Source organism: Theropithecus gelada, chromosome 19 (assembly GCF_003255815.1).
Source record: "Theropithecus gelada isolate Dixy chromosome 19, Tgel_1.0, whole genome shotgun sequence".
Lineage (NCBI taxonomy): Eukaryota > Metazoa > Chordata > Mammalia > Primates > Cercopithecidae > Theropithecus > Theropithecus gelada.
The window spans coordinates 24,223,925-24,240,536 of NC_037687.1; the positions used below are offsets into that span (position 1 = coordinate 24,223,925).

The following is a 16,612-nucleotide window of genomic DNA, read 5'->3' on the forward strand; positions in this document are numbered from 1 at the left end:
ATCTCTGCCCTCCCTCAGCCTCCATACCGTCCTCCAATGAAGATGTTCCTCAGGCTCCACGCATTTCCTGAGCGACATGGTCCACTCTTGCAGCTCTGTTTTTTTTTTTTTTTTCCAAGACGGAGTCTTGCTGTGTCACCCAAGCTGGAGTGCAGTGGCACAATCTCTGCCTCCTGGGTTCTAGTGATTCTCCTGCCTTAGCCTCCCAAGTAGCTGGGATTACAGGCGCTCGCCACCGCACCCAGCTAATTTTTGCATTTTTAGTAGAGACGGGGGTTTCACCATGTTGGCCAGGATGGTCTCGATTTCCTGACCTCGTGATTAGCCCACCTCAGTGTTCCAGAGTGCTGGGAATACAGGCATGAGCCACCGTGCCCAGCCAACAGCATGCCTTTTTAAAGCTGTTGCAGTTCTTCTGCCCATCCTGGTGCTGAGGGACTCTCCCCTGTATGTAAACCCCAAGAAAACCAAGAAAACCCTGTGTATCGTTTGCTGGGTTTGGGTCTCAGCCTTTTTTTTTTTTTTTAAAGAGACGGGTCTCACTCTGTTGCCTGGCCTGCTGGAGCGCAGCTCACTGCAGCCTGGAACTACTGGGTTCAAGCGATCCTCCTGCCTCAGCCTCCCAAAGTGCTGGGATGAGAGGCGTGAGCCACTGCACTCCAACTGTATTGATCACACATTCAGCCATCTATCCAACCATCCTTCATATTTGTTGATGCATTTCAAAATAAGTTCCAACATCAGAACAGACCCCTCCTCAGAGGATACCCCTGGCTATCACACGGGTAGGGTGCCCGCTAAAGCTCTTCCCGTCCCTAGAAGCCAGTCCAGCTGTCCCGTTTGCGTTAACGGTCTTTTCCTGTGAGCACTGCGAGGGCAGATCCAGGCTGCTGCAGATCACCCCCGGATCTCAAATGCTGAGTGGCCCGCACGAAGCTCAGGGACCTTAGGATGTTGACAGTAGGTGATCTACTGCCATCCACTGAGGACAGCTGACGCTGTTTGGAGGTACAAATTGTCCCTGTCTTCAAGAATGTTACCCTGAGGCCAACTGCTAAAAGAATAGGTCCATGTTTCACACACCCCACACTCCCACCCCGCCATCTTCTACCCTCGTTAATTCTCAGGGCAAGGGATGGTCTGGGGCAGCCTGGAGAGACCAGACCCACAAGCTTTTTAAAATAACTGCATCCTTTAATGGCAGTAATACAATTATTGGATTAAGAGACCACAGGAGAAAGGCAGGTGACGTTTCTGGAAGACAGGTATGGAGTATAAAAAGGGTGTGAAATAGTCATGCGGCGATCATTGTAAAAATACAGTTCATTATATACATATTTGCACCACCAACTCTCAACTCTGAAACAGTATTTACACTTTTGTTACAATCCTGGTTAGAGAACAATTTTTCTTTAAAAGCTCGGCCTGATGGCAAATGAGAATTTCAGGTGAATTCATAGTCCCATGAGGTTCTTAGGCTGAATATTCCAAGAGGAGGGCTCCAGCTTCTATTTCATCCACAGATTTCAGTTTAAAAAATATTTAATTTTCTTTTACAAAAGAAAATCCTCAAAAGGAGAGGAAAAACAACAACAAAAAAACCAAAACACTGCCACACTGTGTATTCATACTTATTTTACAAACACCAAGGGCTGTGCCCTCTGCTTCAAGGCCAACACTGGTGGCTGAAGACAAATCTCATTAATGATTGTTTAAAAAAAAAAAAAAAAAAAAGACAAAAAGACCAACCAACCTGATCCCAGCACTGACCCCTCAGGGCTATGCAGCCCTGTAGGACACACTGCCTCCTGGCCCCAAACTATGAGTTTTTCATTTTTCTCTTTTTGGGGTGGGGTGGGATAGCAGCCTTGTTCACCCCACCCTGAGGAGGAGGGAAGGGGAATCCCTTGGCAGGTGCCCAGGTCTCCTCCTGGTCAGCAATGAAGAGATTGGCCTGCAGCCACACAGCGGGCCAGGGAGACAGGCAGATGGAGCCACAAGCACACACTTCTTGAGGCCCCTCAAGTGGCCCAGAGGCAGGATAGCAGGCCTCCCCCAGCACCCCTTGTGCCCATCTCCCAGGCTGTGTCCATAGGTGGGCCTCCTCCAGGGCTCTGCAGAGGAGGCTGGCCCTCAGCCAGGGTGGGAGTGTGGGGGCAGCAGAGGCTTCCCCTCCCCTGCCCTGGCTGTAGGCTTCCCACTCTCCTTAGCCCCTTTCTGAAGTGTACACAAATCTCACACAGCAACACACCTTGGAACCCCTGCATCTGCTGGGTTGGGAGAGGAAACCTGAACACATCAATACCTGACGCCCTGCAGGTCACAGTGTGAGGAGGTGCGAGGAAAACAGAAGAAACACTTGGCCAGGAGCCACCCTAGGGCCCCTGCTGTTGGGGCCTGGCGGCGCAGCCACTTCACGGATCCTGGAGCTGTCCGGGGCCGAGCTGCAGTGCGGTCATAGCGGGTGCGTGGCTTGAGGACCAGGACAGACCCTGGTGTGGGCAAGGAGGGTGTGGCCCTGATGGGACAGGTCGGGTTAATACTGACAGAAAACTGGTACGTGCTCCAAGGGGCTGCCTCCTGGAGGTGGCTCTTCGGGACTCCGCCCCACACCAGCCCCCACTGCCTTTGGGTCCTGTTCTCACACTGGAGGCTTCTGCTGCAGGCTGGGGGGCATTGGCTTGCTCTGGACGGAGGGTGGCGGGTAGGGCACACGTAGTAATGCAGGGACAGGAGCAGGCACGTGCCAGGGAGCCCCAAGTGCCACTGAGGGCTCTTTACCTTTTCACTGTCACCATCTCCTGAGTGGGTTGTCACACCCTGCACTGAAAAGACAGTGATGGTTCACCCTAGGATTCTAGAAACGCCTGAACCTGCTTCCACACAGGCCCTGCCATGGTCTTGGTTCTGGGTCTCTTTGGGCACAGGGTGAGGAGCGTTCAGTGCCTTCCAAGACACCAACTGTTCCCTTTGTCCTGGGGAAAAGGGGCCATGCTTTGCCCAAAAAACCCACTGGGCCTCCAGTGAGGCCCGGCCAGGCAGAGTCCATGGGGTCTGAGTCTGGACACTGGCGACAGTTCACAGGTTTGCGGGCACGAGTCGGTTTGCTCAGCAGGAGCTCCTGAGCCCGCCACACTGACTAGAACTTAAGATGGTTATATACAATTTATAAATCTCAAAGAAAGTACTACTTAAAAAAAAAAAAAAAAGAAAAGCAAAAGAAAAGGGAGAAAAGAAAAAAGGAACACCTAGCCTGCCTCCCCTCCCCCACAAGCTCCCCACCCCGGGTGCTGCCCTGAATGCCACCCCAGGAAGGGCGGCTGGAGCCGCGGCTCTGGCTGGACACTACTGGCAAAAGGGGGAGGCCGTGGGGTCAAAGCCTTTAAAAACATCCTTTAGGGACGCCGCATCCTGCTCGCCCTCGCGGGCCGGACTGTTCCCAGCAAATGGACTTCCTGAGCCCGTCTTGGGTGCCTGCTTCACCGTCCCGAAGAGGGTGGGAACGGGCAGGTTGTGCACCCCGGGCTGGGGTGGGGCACCCTCAGGGGGTGGGGTGGCGGTGGTGGCGGTGGGGGCTGTAGCGGCCTTGGGCCGGGGCCGGTTGTAGCTGTTGTATCTGTCCGTGGGGGCGCCCCCATCGGCACCGGCCTTCCCTGTCTCTGGCTGTTCCAGGGCAGACTTGCGGACGAACGGGGGCTCCTTCGCCTTGGAGGCCGAGCTCTTGCCATTACCTTCAGCGCCCTTGGGCTGGGCACCTGTGTCAGCGGCCGCCTCTGTGGCTTTGCCCCCCGCGTTGGGAGTCCTCGGGTCGTAGAGGCTGATGCCGCTCAGCACGCTGCTCTGCCCGCTCCCTCCACCCTGGCCCAGCCCACCGGCTGCCAGCACGCGAGGGTCATAGGGAGCGGTGGCTGGTGGGGAGGCATCCCCACTCGGGCTGGCAGTGGGAGAGGGTGCCTCAGCGGGGCTGGGCTTGGCAGCCCGGGAGGAGGCCGCAGAGTCTGTGGGTTTCTGCAGCCGAGGGTCGGTGGGGGCCTTCCGCACCCGGGGGTCACTGGGTTTGTCAGTGGAACCAGGAGTAGCTGAGGAGCCGGTGGCATTGACCGTCTTGAGGATGCGAGAGAGAAGTTCAAAGTCGGGGAGGTTGGTGCCCTGTGTGCTGGAGTCCGTGGAGGCACCTGGGCGCTGCCGGGCGTTGGGGGGCCCTGCCGTTGCGGCGCGGTGCAGGCGGGGGTCCAGGGTGGGCATGGACTGCAGGGCAGCAGGCACGGGGGGCACTGCGTCCTGCTTGGGGACGGGTAGGGGGATCAGGTCCTCGGGATTCCAGAGCACGGTGCGGGCGAAGCTGGGCTTGCTCAGGGTCACGTCCTTCTTGATGTGGCTGAACTGCTGCAGTTGTGACCGTGGGTCCCGCAGGGGGTGCCCGGGGAGTGGGTCCAGGGGAATGTTCACGGCCTTCTCCCGCAGGGCCCGCTCCCCTTCCTCTTCCTCCGCAGGGGGCGGCCCAGACCCCTTGGAACTGCTGGGGCCCACAGGGCTGGAATGAAGGCTGCCTTCAGGCTTGGAGGTGGGCAGGGCGCGAGCCAGCCGAGGATCGGAGGGTCCGGAATCCCCTGGGCCAGACCCGCCAGAAGCCTCTGCGTGGCGGGTGAGTCTGGGGTCCCGGCTGAGGCGAGGGTCTGCCAGCCGGCTTCCTGTCGGGTGTCCCTTCTGGAGGCGGGGGTCTCCCAGCCCACTGCTGCTCAGCTCTCCAACTGAAGCTGGGGGTCGGCTGGACGTCTGCTGCCTCAAGGTCTTCAGGATGGAGGTTACACTGCTTCCACCCTCATCCTCATCACTTGAGTACCAGTTTCCAGTGTCACCTGGGAAAGAACAGAGGAGCAGGGAAGGGTAAGTGGGCGCATCCACCACCCATCCTCTTGGACCCCACAGCAGCCCACCATGAGCAGCTCCTTTGCTCGTGCCTCTCAGATCCTCAGGTCCTCCTCTCTAAGGCTCCCTCCCCACAGCAGGCGGCTGAGGAGACCCAGGGAGCTAAGGCGCTACCGTTTATGCCATGCTCCCCAGCGCTCCTCAGTGGCGGCACTGCACTAAGTAGTTTTATTTTAAGTAACTCACAACCACCCCAGGAGGTAGTGATACTATCATGCCCATTTGACAGATGTGAAAACAGAGGCACGGTGCTGTTACTTAGGAGTCAGGGCCAGGACTGGGCTGGGACTCCTAACCCAGAGTTCTGGCGTCTCCTCCCGCCCACCTCTGGGCTGGTTCAGCCCCCACTGTGGCAAGTGCAGCTGTGGGCACCTCCTTCTGGAGGTCCTCCTAGCAGATACCATTGACTCAGTTCTGGCTGGGCCTAAGGCTCACAGACACTTGCCCCCAAACCGGCTCACGATGTCCCCATGTCCCAGGGAAGGGCGGCTGGACCAACCAGTCACCTGCTAAGAGGCAGGGCCGGCTGGGCAGACTCAGACATGGGCTCAAGCAAAACCTAGGCCAGTACAGCCTGGGCCATCAGGGGAGCCGCCCCTCTTCCTGCTGTCCCACTGGCTCCTGGGATACTGTCAGGGCCACCTGTGGCCTCTAGTTTCAGGATCCAGAAACCACTTGTCATTTTACCCCAAGGCGGACACCACTAAGTCAACCACACAGCAACTGAGACTTGGTGGCTCATGACTATGATTATTACTGGTTAATTTCAATGACTCTCTTGTCTGTTGGCTCCTTGAGAACATGGTAGGAAAACGGGGGCTTTGAGAGTCTCCCTAAAGCCTCCTCTGGCAGGGCGCAGGCAGCTGATCCTGTTGGCGGCTTTCTCTTCCAGAAACCAGCCCTCCACCCTACTCTATGGGATCAGGGTCTCTCCTGAACCCAACACAGAAAACCATCCCTGACTGCCAGTTTTCTCAGGGATATACAGCAGCCCCAACCCGGCTTCATGGCCCTGGACAGGGGTCCTCCCTAGCCATGGGCTCCTTCCCGACAGGAAACCCAACCTGGAACACCCCACCACCTCCGCTCCCCTGCACAGCGGCCCAGGGCCTGTGCCCCGGCCCCTGGGGCGGACACGTGCCTTCCTCATTCTCCCGGTCCTGCTTGCTGCTCTCAGCCAGCCTCCTCGCTCTCTCCTCCTCCTCCTGCTGCTTCTGCTGGATCCTCAGGTACAGGGCCCTCTGGGCTGAGGGCAGGAAGTCAGGGACACCGGCGCCTGGCTTCGGCCGGCCTGGGGGCCCTCCCTCAGAGAAGCTGTCGGGCTCCAGAGGGTGCTCAGGGAAGAGGTGCTCCCCAGGCTCCCCTGGCAGCTCTTCGTAGTGCCCGTAGTCCTCTGTGGCAGGGAAGAACCGAGGGTTCATGTCGGGAAGGGCCTCCAGGTGCCAACTCCAGCCCCACCCTGCCCCTCACTGCAAACCCACCCCGATGGTGATGGAGAAGGACGCACAGCCTGCCCCTGCCTGCCCTCCCCAGGTCTCAGGGGAACGGAGCCGCCCATGGGTAGCCCCGCCTATGTGAAGAATGAGGTTCAGAGAGGGCTGAGTGATGGGGGCAAACGCTTATGAGGTGGAAACAGGATGGAACATCGGATGTACATTTGTAAGACGCAAGGAGAAGGCTTTGAAAAGACAGAAACAGTCCCTCTGGGACGCAGATTCTAGAGAGGCCAGGGATGGATCCTGCACTCTTTCCTGTACTTGTTTAATTATTTTGGATGGACAGGAGTTTCATGGTTTCTTTCTAACAATTAATAAGGAAACACTGTACATCTCATAGTGAACTCAACCATGTTCAACACTAAAAGCCAGGAAAAGAGAATGAAATGAGCCAAAGTGCTGCTCTGGCCAACAGAGGCTCCAGAGTGCCTCCCCTCCTGCTCCACAGCATTAGGGGGTCTCTCAGGAAGCACCGGGCCTCCACCTCCTGCGGTGTGGGCACTGGCACCAACCACCTCACCCCATGCACTCCCCCAGTGCCTGAGCCAAGAGCTGTGGGCAGCGGCACAGGCTGACGTGGGGACGCAGCAGGCGTAGAGGGGAGGGCAGGCTCGGCAACACCTCCTGCATGTTGTGTGTGTGCATGACATGTGAGCATGGGAGACAGCGAGTCACCGAGACGGGGGGATGTCTAGAGTCAGTGCTTCCCCACAGAACGCTATGCAGTGATGGAAATGTTCTAGATCTGCAGGGCAACATGTGGCCACCTAAATCTTCCTGGGGCAGCTGAGCATTTAAAACGTAGTGTCTAAAAAAGTGCACTTGTAACTTAGCTTACATTCATTTCAACTTCGTCAAGTGAACCTGATGGGCCAGCCTGCTCTGTGACACATCCCAGCGCAGAGCTGGGACCCACTCGACGAACCAGACAGCCAAGGGTCCCCCTTCACACAGTCTGTGCACACACCAGAAACCACAGACCACACATGTTAGAGGGAGTATTTTATGAAACAGGATTACCCTAGAGACACCTACTGCTACCAATGTGACCGACTTCTGGTTTCCCGCCAGCAAAGCTTCTCCCATGCACCTTTCAGATGCTTTTGTTAAAGGGAACCCCAGCACCTCATTGTGGCAGCCTGTTTTTCTCATCTTTCTAAAGCACCCACTCTCACTCGAGTACCTGCTCTCCTGGCTCCATGCACCACCTAAAGTCAAAGCCCATGTCTACATTTTGATCTCTAGCCTGGGCCTATCCCTGATGCCCCTGAAACTATCCCTCAAAATTTCCACATGGCCATCAGAGGGGCAGGCACCCTGGAGTGACTATGCCCCACGTCCAGCGCCCTATCCTCAATGCCGCTCCTACCTGCCTTGCAAAACACACACAGGACTCACACTGCCCTACGGCGCCGCATCCAAACCTCGAAGCCCTGCCTTGCACTCCAGTGGCTGCCCTGCTGCCTCTGCCCAGGGACAGCCCCCAGCAGCTGCCACAGCAGCATCCCCAGCTCAACACAGCGCCGCCCCCGCCCAGAGGTCCCATCGTTCCTCACGTTGCAAGTGCTGCTTCACTTCTCAGAGAGACTTTTGTGACCATCCCCATTGAGGCACTGAGCCTTCTGGCCTACCACCACGGTACCCCACCTTTTCTTCTAACAATGGCCAGTGCTGAAAGGAGCCAACTCCTATCTACACGCTTGCCACCTGCTTCGTTCCACCAAGATGCAACTGGGCAAGGACAGTGGGGGCCTACTGTGCCTGGCCCTCCTCCTCCAGAGGGCTGCACATCGCATCTCCTACAGCTGCAGCAGCGTCATCTAAATCCCTCTGCTCACTGGACACATGTTACCAATGCAAAAGGAAAAAAAGGCAGGAAAACGGCCGGTAAAGGGCACAGAACCCGCAGAGTCCTGGGGTAGACACTGGTTGCTCCAAGCCGAGAATTGCCTGGAAAGAGATAGTTTTGGCCAGGCCACTAACTGAGCCCTGATGAGCCCATCAGCCTCTCAGCCTCACACCCTTGCACACTCGTCCCTCTAACTTTCCATGCTTCCGATTCCAGGCACAGCTTGCAAAATTAAAAAGAAATAACCTATAATGATAATAAACAGAATATTCCTTTCTTCCTCAACAGAATAATAAATCCTATGTTACCGAAAACATTCAACCATTAAATGGGACAGAGATGGAGTCATGCTTTCGAAGAGACTCAGACGAAGGAAGAAAAATCACATCTCCCTGACTACTCCACTGCGTAAAGCCCGCAACCCCACGCAGTCACACCTGGAGCCCCGCATACCTGCATCCCCCAGGAGTCCGGGCTCCATCTCCATGCCCTCCTGCTGCTGGTAGAAGTTTTCATAGAAGTTCTGGGCTGGCGGGATAGGGGGCATCATTCCAGAATGTGGGGAGTCTCCAGGGCCATAGGGCATCATTGGAGGGCCACCAGGGCCCATGGGTGGGCCAGGATTCATGCCAGGGCCCATCTGCATGTCGGGGTGCATGTCCGGGTGCATGTCGGGGTGCATGTCTGGGTGCATGTCAGGGTGCATGTCAGGATGCATTGGACCGCCCATTGGCCCTGGGGGTCCCATGTTGGGCCCGGGGCCCATTGGCCCTGGGGGTCCACCGGGTCCAGGGAACCTAGAAGAAGGAAAAGGCACCTGTGAGGGAAGCTGCAGACCAGGACTCCCACAGCTGGGGAGAGAGGCAGGACCCTGCCCCAGCCAGGCTTACCCTGACAAGAGGAACCTGGCTGGGCCCAGGATAGCGTTCCCTGCCTACCACGGGGGCCCAGGGCACTCACCTGACACCCAGCTTCTCAGCCAGCTGTCCCGTGGGCCGTACCACAATCTCAAACAAGGAGGGGATCTTCTTGTTGTACATGTCCTGCTGCTGCAGCTGCTGCGGGGACAGCGGCTCATGCACTGGCATGGGCATCTGAGGGGGCCCGGGCGGCGGGGGAGGGGGCGGTGGCGGGGGTGGGGGGCCACCCTGCATGGGCCTGCCATTGGGAGAGGTTGGAGCCTGCGGGCCAGGGGGCCGAGGAGGAGTGGGCAGGAGGCCCACACCAGGGGGCGGTTTAGGCAGGGGGTTGATGCCCTGCTTCTTCAGTTCCTCCACCTCCTTCTCGTCCTCGGCACCTGCTTCTGCATCATCAGCCAACATCTGCGGGTGAGAAAGAACAAAAGAAGGTGTGGACAGGGTCAGGATGGAAACGGACCTCTCCAGGTCTCAGAGCTGAAGTTTAAGAGGAGAAGTTCCACAATACAAGGACCTTGAGGTCTAAAGACATAAAGCTAATGACCACAATGGCTCCGTAACAAAAATCATCAGCCACCTCTCTGCTCCACTCTCCGGGACCAGCTGGTGGGGGGCAGGGGGGCGCCTGTTCTTGCTCTATGGCAAAATACAAGAGAAAGTCTACTGTTCAACCATTAAAAGTGAACGATTCGGCCGGGCGCAGGGGCTCACATCTGTCATCCCAGCACTCTGGGAGGACGAGGTGGGTGGATCACTTGAGGCCAGGAGTTTAAGACCAGTCTGGCCAACATGGAAAAACCCCGTCTCTACTAAAAATACAAAAATTAGCTAGGTGTGGTAGCACATGCCTATAGTCTCAGCCACTCGGGAGACTGAGGGAGGAGAATCACTCGAACCTGGGAGGCAGAGGCTGCAATGAGCGAAGACTGCGTAATTGCACTCCAGCATGGACAACAGATGAGACTCTGTCTCAAAAATAAATACACAAGGCCAGGTGTGGTGGCTCATGCCTGTAATCCCAGCACTTTGGGAGGCCACGGTGGGCAGATCACCTAAGGTCAGGAGTTCAAGGTCAGCCTGGCCAACATGGTGAAACCCCGTCTCTACTAAAAATACAAAAAAATTAGCTGGACATAGTGGTACTAAAAATACAAAAAAATTAGCCGGACATGGTGGTGGCCACCTGTAATTCCAGCTACTTGGGAGGCTGAGGCAGAAGAATCGCTTGAACCCGGGACGCAGAGGTTCCAGTGAGCCGAGATAACACCACTGCATTCCAGCCTGAGCGGGAGAGCCAGACTCCATCTCAAAATACAAAAATAAAAACAAACTGAATGATTCAGTGGCATTTGGCACATTAACAATGTTATGCAACCACCACCTCTATCTAGTTCTAGGACATTTTCATCACCCCCAAAAGAGACCCTGTACACACTAAGCAATCACTCCCCATCCTCTGCCCCCAGCCCCCGGCAGCCACTCTGCTTCCTGTCTCTGCAGACCTGCCCCTGCTGGACAGCTCCTGCGAACAGACTCATGCGCTGAGTGTGAGGGGTCCTTTCACTTAGCAAAGTGTATCTACACTGCTACATCTATCAGTATGTCACTCAGTTTTTTATGGCTGAATCATATTCCACTGTCCTGTTTGGATGTTAAGGGCCTCAGATCTCACCTGTAATAAGACCCAAACTCCTGAACATAACCCTCAGGGTCTAAGAGCGGGGGTGGGTGTGTGGCTATCTGGGGAGGACTGGGAAGCTTCCTGGCAGCTTCATTTCCTCCCACGATCCCAACTCCTCCAGCCCAACCACCCAGCCTCACTTCAGTGCAATGAGCAGTCAAGCTCTCCCCTACAGGGCCAGGACCAAGCTGCCCCCAGGCTTTTATTTTTCCCCGTTATTCCCATGTGGCTCAACGTCACCCAACTGTTGAGGTCCCTCATTAGACGTCAATTCATAGTGTCTGTCCAGTCTCCTATACTCACTACTGGGGTACCAGGAGTTCTCTGCCAACACTGCCTATGCCTTGTTAGATTATTCAGTCATTCCCGTGTTGATCCTGGCTCACCTCCCTGTCAGCTCCATGAGGGCAGGACTGTTTCTTCCCTGCTTTATCCCCAGGGCCCCCACAAGACCTGATACAGGGCAGATGCCCAATGAGTGAATGAGAAATGTCAAAATCTCAATTGAACTAGAATGTTTCATCAGTTAGAATCGCATGCAGAAAAGTGAACACAGGAGGCCTGGCTGCTCTCCTTGGAAGCCCTGCTTGCAAGGCTAGGCCTTGGCTGGTGTCTGGCAAGCTGGATTTTGGGAGGGCTCCCAGCATTCACTGTCTAGTAAGAGGGGCTCACTGCATCTAAACTGTTTCTACAACCAATGCAGTTTGTGCTGAATGCCTGCTTTGCCCCCCAGATCTGGAATTTTGGTCCATGCCAGGCAGAAGCTGCCTAGGTGAACGGCCCTAGTGAAAACCCTGGGCGTTGAGCAAGTCTTCTCACAAACAGAATGCCACTCGTGCTGTCACAACTGGAGGAGGGCAACATGGCCCCTGCGAGTCCACGGGGAGAGGATGTGCCTGCTTCCTCCGGGTGCCCTCATGTACTCGTTCCCGGGGCTGAGTTTGCCTGTGTCCCTTCACTGCAGTAACATCTTGGCTGTGAGTTCCCCAGCAAGTTGCTCTGGGTCATCTTGGGGACCCCAGCACAGATCCCTTAGTGGGTCCTAACACGGGGTCAGGATGAACTAGTCCTGCCCCTCTGCCCAGGAACAGCAGGGATGACAGAAATAGGACCCCCTGGTGGGGGTTGTGCGTTCGCAGTTTTCCCTTCTCCTAGCCATTAGCAGTGGTACCTGAACCCTGGAACCCCAAGGTCCAACAAGAATGTGGCTTCATGGAGGAGGGGTGGAAAACGACACGGTGGAACCCCTCTGTCCTTCTGAGCCCTGCTACTCCAGGTGTGGTCAGCGTGTGAACCAGCAGAGCAGGGGTACCTGTGGAGGCAGAATTCACATTCTGCCCTTGGAGTGTGGGTAACGCCACCTGAGATGAGCCTTGCTGGGAGGGCCCAGAGCCTTGCGTCAGCTCCCAGTACTGCTGCTTTCAGCACTGCTATGGGCTCACTTCCTCCTGGCCCAAGGGCCCTTCCTCAATTGTGTGTGCGGCCATGGATTGCGCTGCATCTGCCACCCTGCATTTCCCTCCTCCTCTTCAGTCCTAACTGCCGCACATCCTGGGGCCACCACTGGCACCTCCTTACAGAGCCTCCTGAACGTCTGCCTCGTGAATAGAGCCCAGCTGGAGTCCTGGGCTCCCACACTTGTTCTTCACGGCCTGATCCCTGTGTGTGTGTGTGTGCACGCACGCACACACATACACACACTCACACTCCCCATGTGTCATCAGCATCTGCCCAAGGACCTAACCCTGCCTCCTCACGACCCCCAGTGCCTGCCACAAACAAGGCACAGAGATTTATCGAGTGAACGACTAAGCAAGGAACACAAACCAATGCACTCTGCCATTCATTCCCTGGAATCCAGAGGCTGGGTCCAGCGCAGAGAAGAAAGGAGCTCAGGCCCTGCCTGACTGGTTGACTCCAACATGGAGTCAACTGCAGAGTCAACCCAAACTGCTCATCGGTCCTGCCAGCACAGACCCTGTGGCCCCTCTGTTCCTGGCCCCTCCACCAGCAAAGACACCAGCTGAGACAACTAGCACCCCATTAGGTGCCAAAGCCTCTCTAGCCAGGACGGACTCTCAGTGATCAGAGGAGTTTCCAAAAGTCAGTCACCTTCTGCAAGCAAGAAGTAACACTTGTAGAGGTGCAGAGGCATGTGGGCTGAGCCCATCAGGCCATGTGAATAAGCACCAGGAAATGGAAACAACGCAAATGTCTTTCAACGGATGACTGGATAAACAAACGTAGATCATCCACTTGGTGGGGCACTACGCAGCAACAAATGGTAATGAACTGCTACTTGCAACAACGGGTGAATCTCAAAGGCTTCATGCCAAGTGCAAGAAGCCAGACTCAACAAATGCATGCATGTGCACTGTGTACACTCACACTCTTAAAGCTTGTTTACCCCACAATTCTATTTATATGATTTGCTTGAAAAAGCAAAACCAAAAGACAGACCCTGACCCACGGTTGCCAGGCACTGGAGATGTGGGGTGGCATTTACTATAAAAGACACAGCGGTGACAGACACACACAAGGGGTGACAGAATGGGTTTCCTAGATCCATCTTGTGGGGTGGTGACATGACTCAGTGTGTTTGTCAAAACTCATAGAACTAGGCCGGGCGCGATGGCTTACGCCTGTAATCCCAGCACTCTGGGAGACAGAGATAGGTGGATTACGAGGTCGGGAGTTCAAGACCAGCCTGACCAAGATGGTGAAACCCTGTCTCTACTAAAAATACCAAAAAAAAAAAAAAAAAAAAATCAGCGGGCCAGGCGCAGTGGTTCAAGCCTGTAATCTCAGCATTTTGGGAGGCCAAGCTGGGCGGATCACGAGGTCAGGAGTTCAAGACCAATCTGACCAACATGGTGAAACCCCGTCTCTACTAAAAATACAAAAATGAGCCGGGAGTGGTGGTACACGCCTGTAATCCCAGTTACTCAGGAGGCTGAGGCAGGAGAATCGCTTGAACCTGGGAGGCAGAGTTTGCAGTGAGCCAAGGTCGCGCCACGGCACTCCAGCTTGGGTAACAGAGTGAGGCTCCGTCTCAAAAAACAAACAATTAAATAAATAAATAAATAAATAGCTGGGCACGGTGGCGGGCCTCTGTAATCCCAGCTATTCAAGAGGCAGAGAATTGCTTGAACCTGGGAGGCGGAGGCTGGAGTGAGCCAACATTGCACCAATGCACTCCAGCCTGGATGACAGAGCGAGATTCCGTCTTGGAAAAAAAAAAAAACTCACAGAACTATGTATCAGGCGCAGTGGTTCATGCCTGTAATCCCAGCACTTTGGGAGGCCTAGGTGGGTGGATCACCTGAGGTCAGGAGTTTGAGACCATATGGCTAACATGGTGAAACCCCGTCTCTACTAAAAATACAAAAATTAGCTGGGAGTGGAGGCAGGCACCTGTAATCTCAGCTACTCAGGAGGTTGAGACAGGAGAATCACTTGAACCCAGGAGGCAGAGGCTGCAGTGAGCCGAGATCACACCACTGCACTCCAGCCTGGGCAACAAGAGTGAAACTCCATCTCAAAAAAAAAAAAAAATTGGTACCAAAGATGACATACAAAAACATATAATGCTAAGAGCTGGTTAAAGCACTCAGATAAATTTAGAAGGTATGGATTTTCAGCTAGGCATGGTGGTTCACATCTGTAATCCCAGCACTGTGGGAGGCCAAGGCGGGGGGATCACCTGAGGTCGGGGGTTCAAGACCAGCCTGACAAACATGGAGAAACCCCATCCCTACTAAAAACACAAAAAATGAGCCAGGAGCAGTGGCACATGCCTGTAATCCCAGCTACTCGGGAGGCTGAGGCAGGAGAATAGCTTGAACCTGGGAGGCAGAGGTTGTGGTGAGCCAAGATCGCGCTACTCCTCCAGCCCGGTCGACAAGAACAAAACTCCATCTCAAAAAAAAAAAAAAAAAAGGCCGGGCGCGGTGGCTCAAGCCTGTAATCCCAGCACTTTGGGAGGCCGAGACGGGCGGATCACGAGGTCAGGAGATCGAGACCATCCTGGCTAACACGGTGAAACCCCGTCTCTACTAAAAAAAATACAAAAACTAGCCAGGCGAGGTGGCGGGCGCCTGTAGTCCCAGCTACTCGGGAGGCTGAGGCAGGAGAATGGCGTAAACCCAGGAGGCGGAGCTTGCAGTGAGCTGAGATCGCGCCACTGCACGCCAGCCTGGGCGACGGAGCAAGACTCCGTCTCAAAAAAAAAAAAAAAAAAAAAAAGAAGGCATGGATTTTCAGGAAGGGGTCTGTGTGCATACTCCCAAGCAGAAACCTACAACCCTCTAAGCTTTGCAAACATCAAGTTTTGCTCTCAGAAAACATGGCTCTCTACAGAATTTACTTTTAACAGATTCAAGTACCATTATATTTTCTCTCTGCTGGCTTCATAGGTGCCTCCATGAAACCAAGGGAGATCAAATATAATCCCAATGCCATTTAAAAAATATTTTTTTCCAGCCATTGAAACTACACACAAAAAGCTCCCATAAAGTATCTCTATTTTTTCCATTATTTATTATTATTTCCTAAAAGTATGTTTGGAGCTAAATGAGACACAGTGTTAAATAATTTCGCGAGGTGGGTGGATTATTTGAGGTCAGGAGTTTGAAACCATCCTGGCCAACATGGTGAAACCCCATCTCTACTAAAAATACAAAAATTAGCCAGGTGTCGTGGGGCACATCTGTAATCCCAGCACTTTGGGAGGCCAAGGCAGGTGGATCACTTGTCAAGGCAGGTGGATCAGGAGTTCAAGACCAGCCTGGCCAACATGGTAAAACCCTGTCTCCACTAAAAATACAAAATTCAGCTGGGCATGGTGGCAGGCGCCTGTAATCCCAGCTACTCAGGAGGCTAAGACAAGAAATCACTTGAACCTGGGAGGCAGAGGTTGCAGTGAGCCGAGATGGTGCCACTGCACTTCAGCCTGGGCAAAAGAGTGAAACTCCGTCTCAAAAATAAACAAACAAAAATTAGCCGGGCGTGGTGGCGGGTGCCTGTAATCCCAGCTACTGCGGAAGCTGAGGCAGGAGAATCGCTTGAACCCGGAAGGCGGAGGTTGCGGTGAGCCAAGATCGCGCCACTGCAATCTACCCTGGGCAACAGAGCGAGATGCCATTTCATTTCTTCTTTTTTTTTTTTCTGAGACGGAGTCTCGCTCTTGTTGCCCAGGCTGGAGTGCAATGGCGCAATCTTGGCTCACCGCGACCTCCGCCTCCCAGGTTCAAGTGATTTATCTTGCCTCAGCCTCTCTAGTAGCTGGGATTACAGGCATGCACCACTTTGCCTGGCTAATTTTGTATTTTTAGTAGAGACAAGGTTTCTCCATGTTGGTCAGGCTGGTCTTGAATTCCCAACCTCAGGTGATCCGCCCGTCTCGGCCTCCCGGCGGGGGCGGGGTTACAGGAGTGAGCCACAGCGCCTGGCCGAGACTCCAGTTCAAAAAAAAAAATTAATTTCACCTGTTTCTTTTTACTTTTAATTTTACTTTTACTGGAAAATTTTAAATGAACGAAGTGGTTCTGTGGTGCTCCTATGGGTAGCACTGGCCTAGAGCACAAACTTGGAGCCTCCAGCAGGGGGCAGTCCTCAGTCAGAGACGGGTAAGTCCTCCCAAGGAGACATGAGGCCTCCCTGAATGGCCACTGCTTCCCGTCATCAAACAGCTCAGACTCCAGGAATGTACAGATTACAAAACCCTGGGGCAGGCTGGGCG

At 54.7% G+C, this 16,612-nt stretch overlaps 1 protein-coding gene across 1 annotated transcript in view; it reads right to left on the reverse strand.

Moving 5' to 3' along the window:
• Positions 1 to 1,173: 1,173 nt before the first annotated feature.
• Positions 1,174 to 16,612, reverse strand: part of ZC3H4 (zinc finger CCCH-type containing 4) — a 52,934-nt gene continuing 37,495 nt past the window's right edge. Inside the window, exons 12-15 of the mRNA XM_025365738.1 lie at positions 9,235 to 9,596; positions 8,728 to 9,071; positions 6,071 to 6,322; positions 1,174 to 4,859 (exon numbers count right to left, since the gene is read on the reverse strand). Coding sequence (XP_025221523.1) covers positions 3,346 to 4,859; positions 6,071 to 6,322; positions 8,728 to 9,071; positions 9,235 to 9,596 — 2,472 coding nt within the window. The 3' untranslated portion in view covers positions 1,174 to 3,345. The remainder of the gene's footprint in view (positions 4,860 to 6,070; positions 6,323 to 8,727; positions 9,072 to 9,234; positions 9,597 to 16,612) is intronic.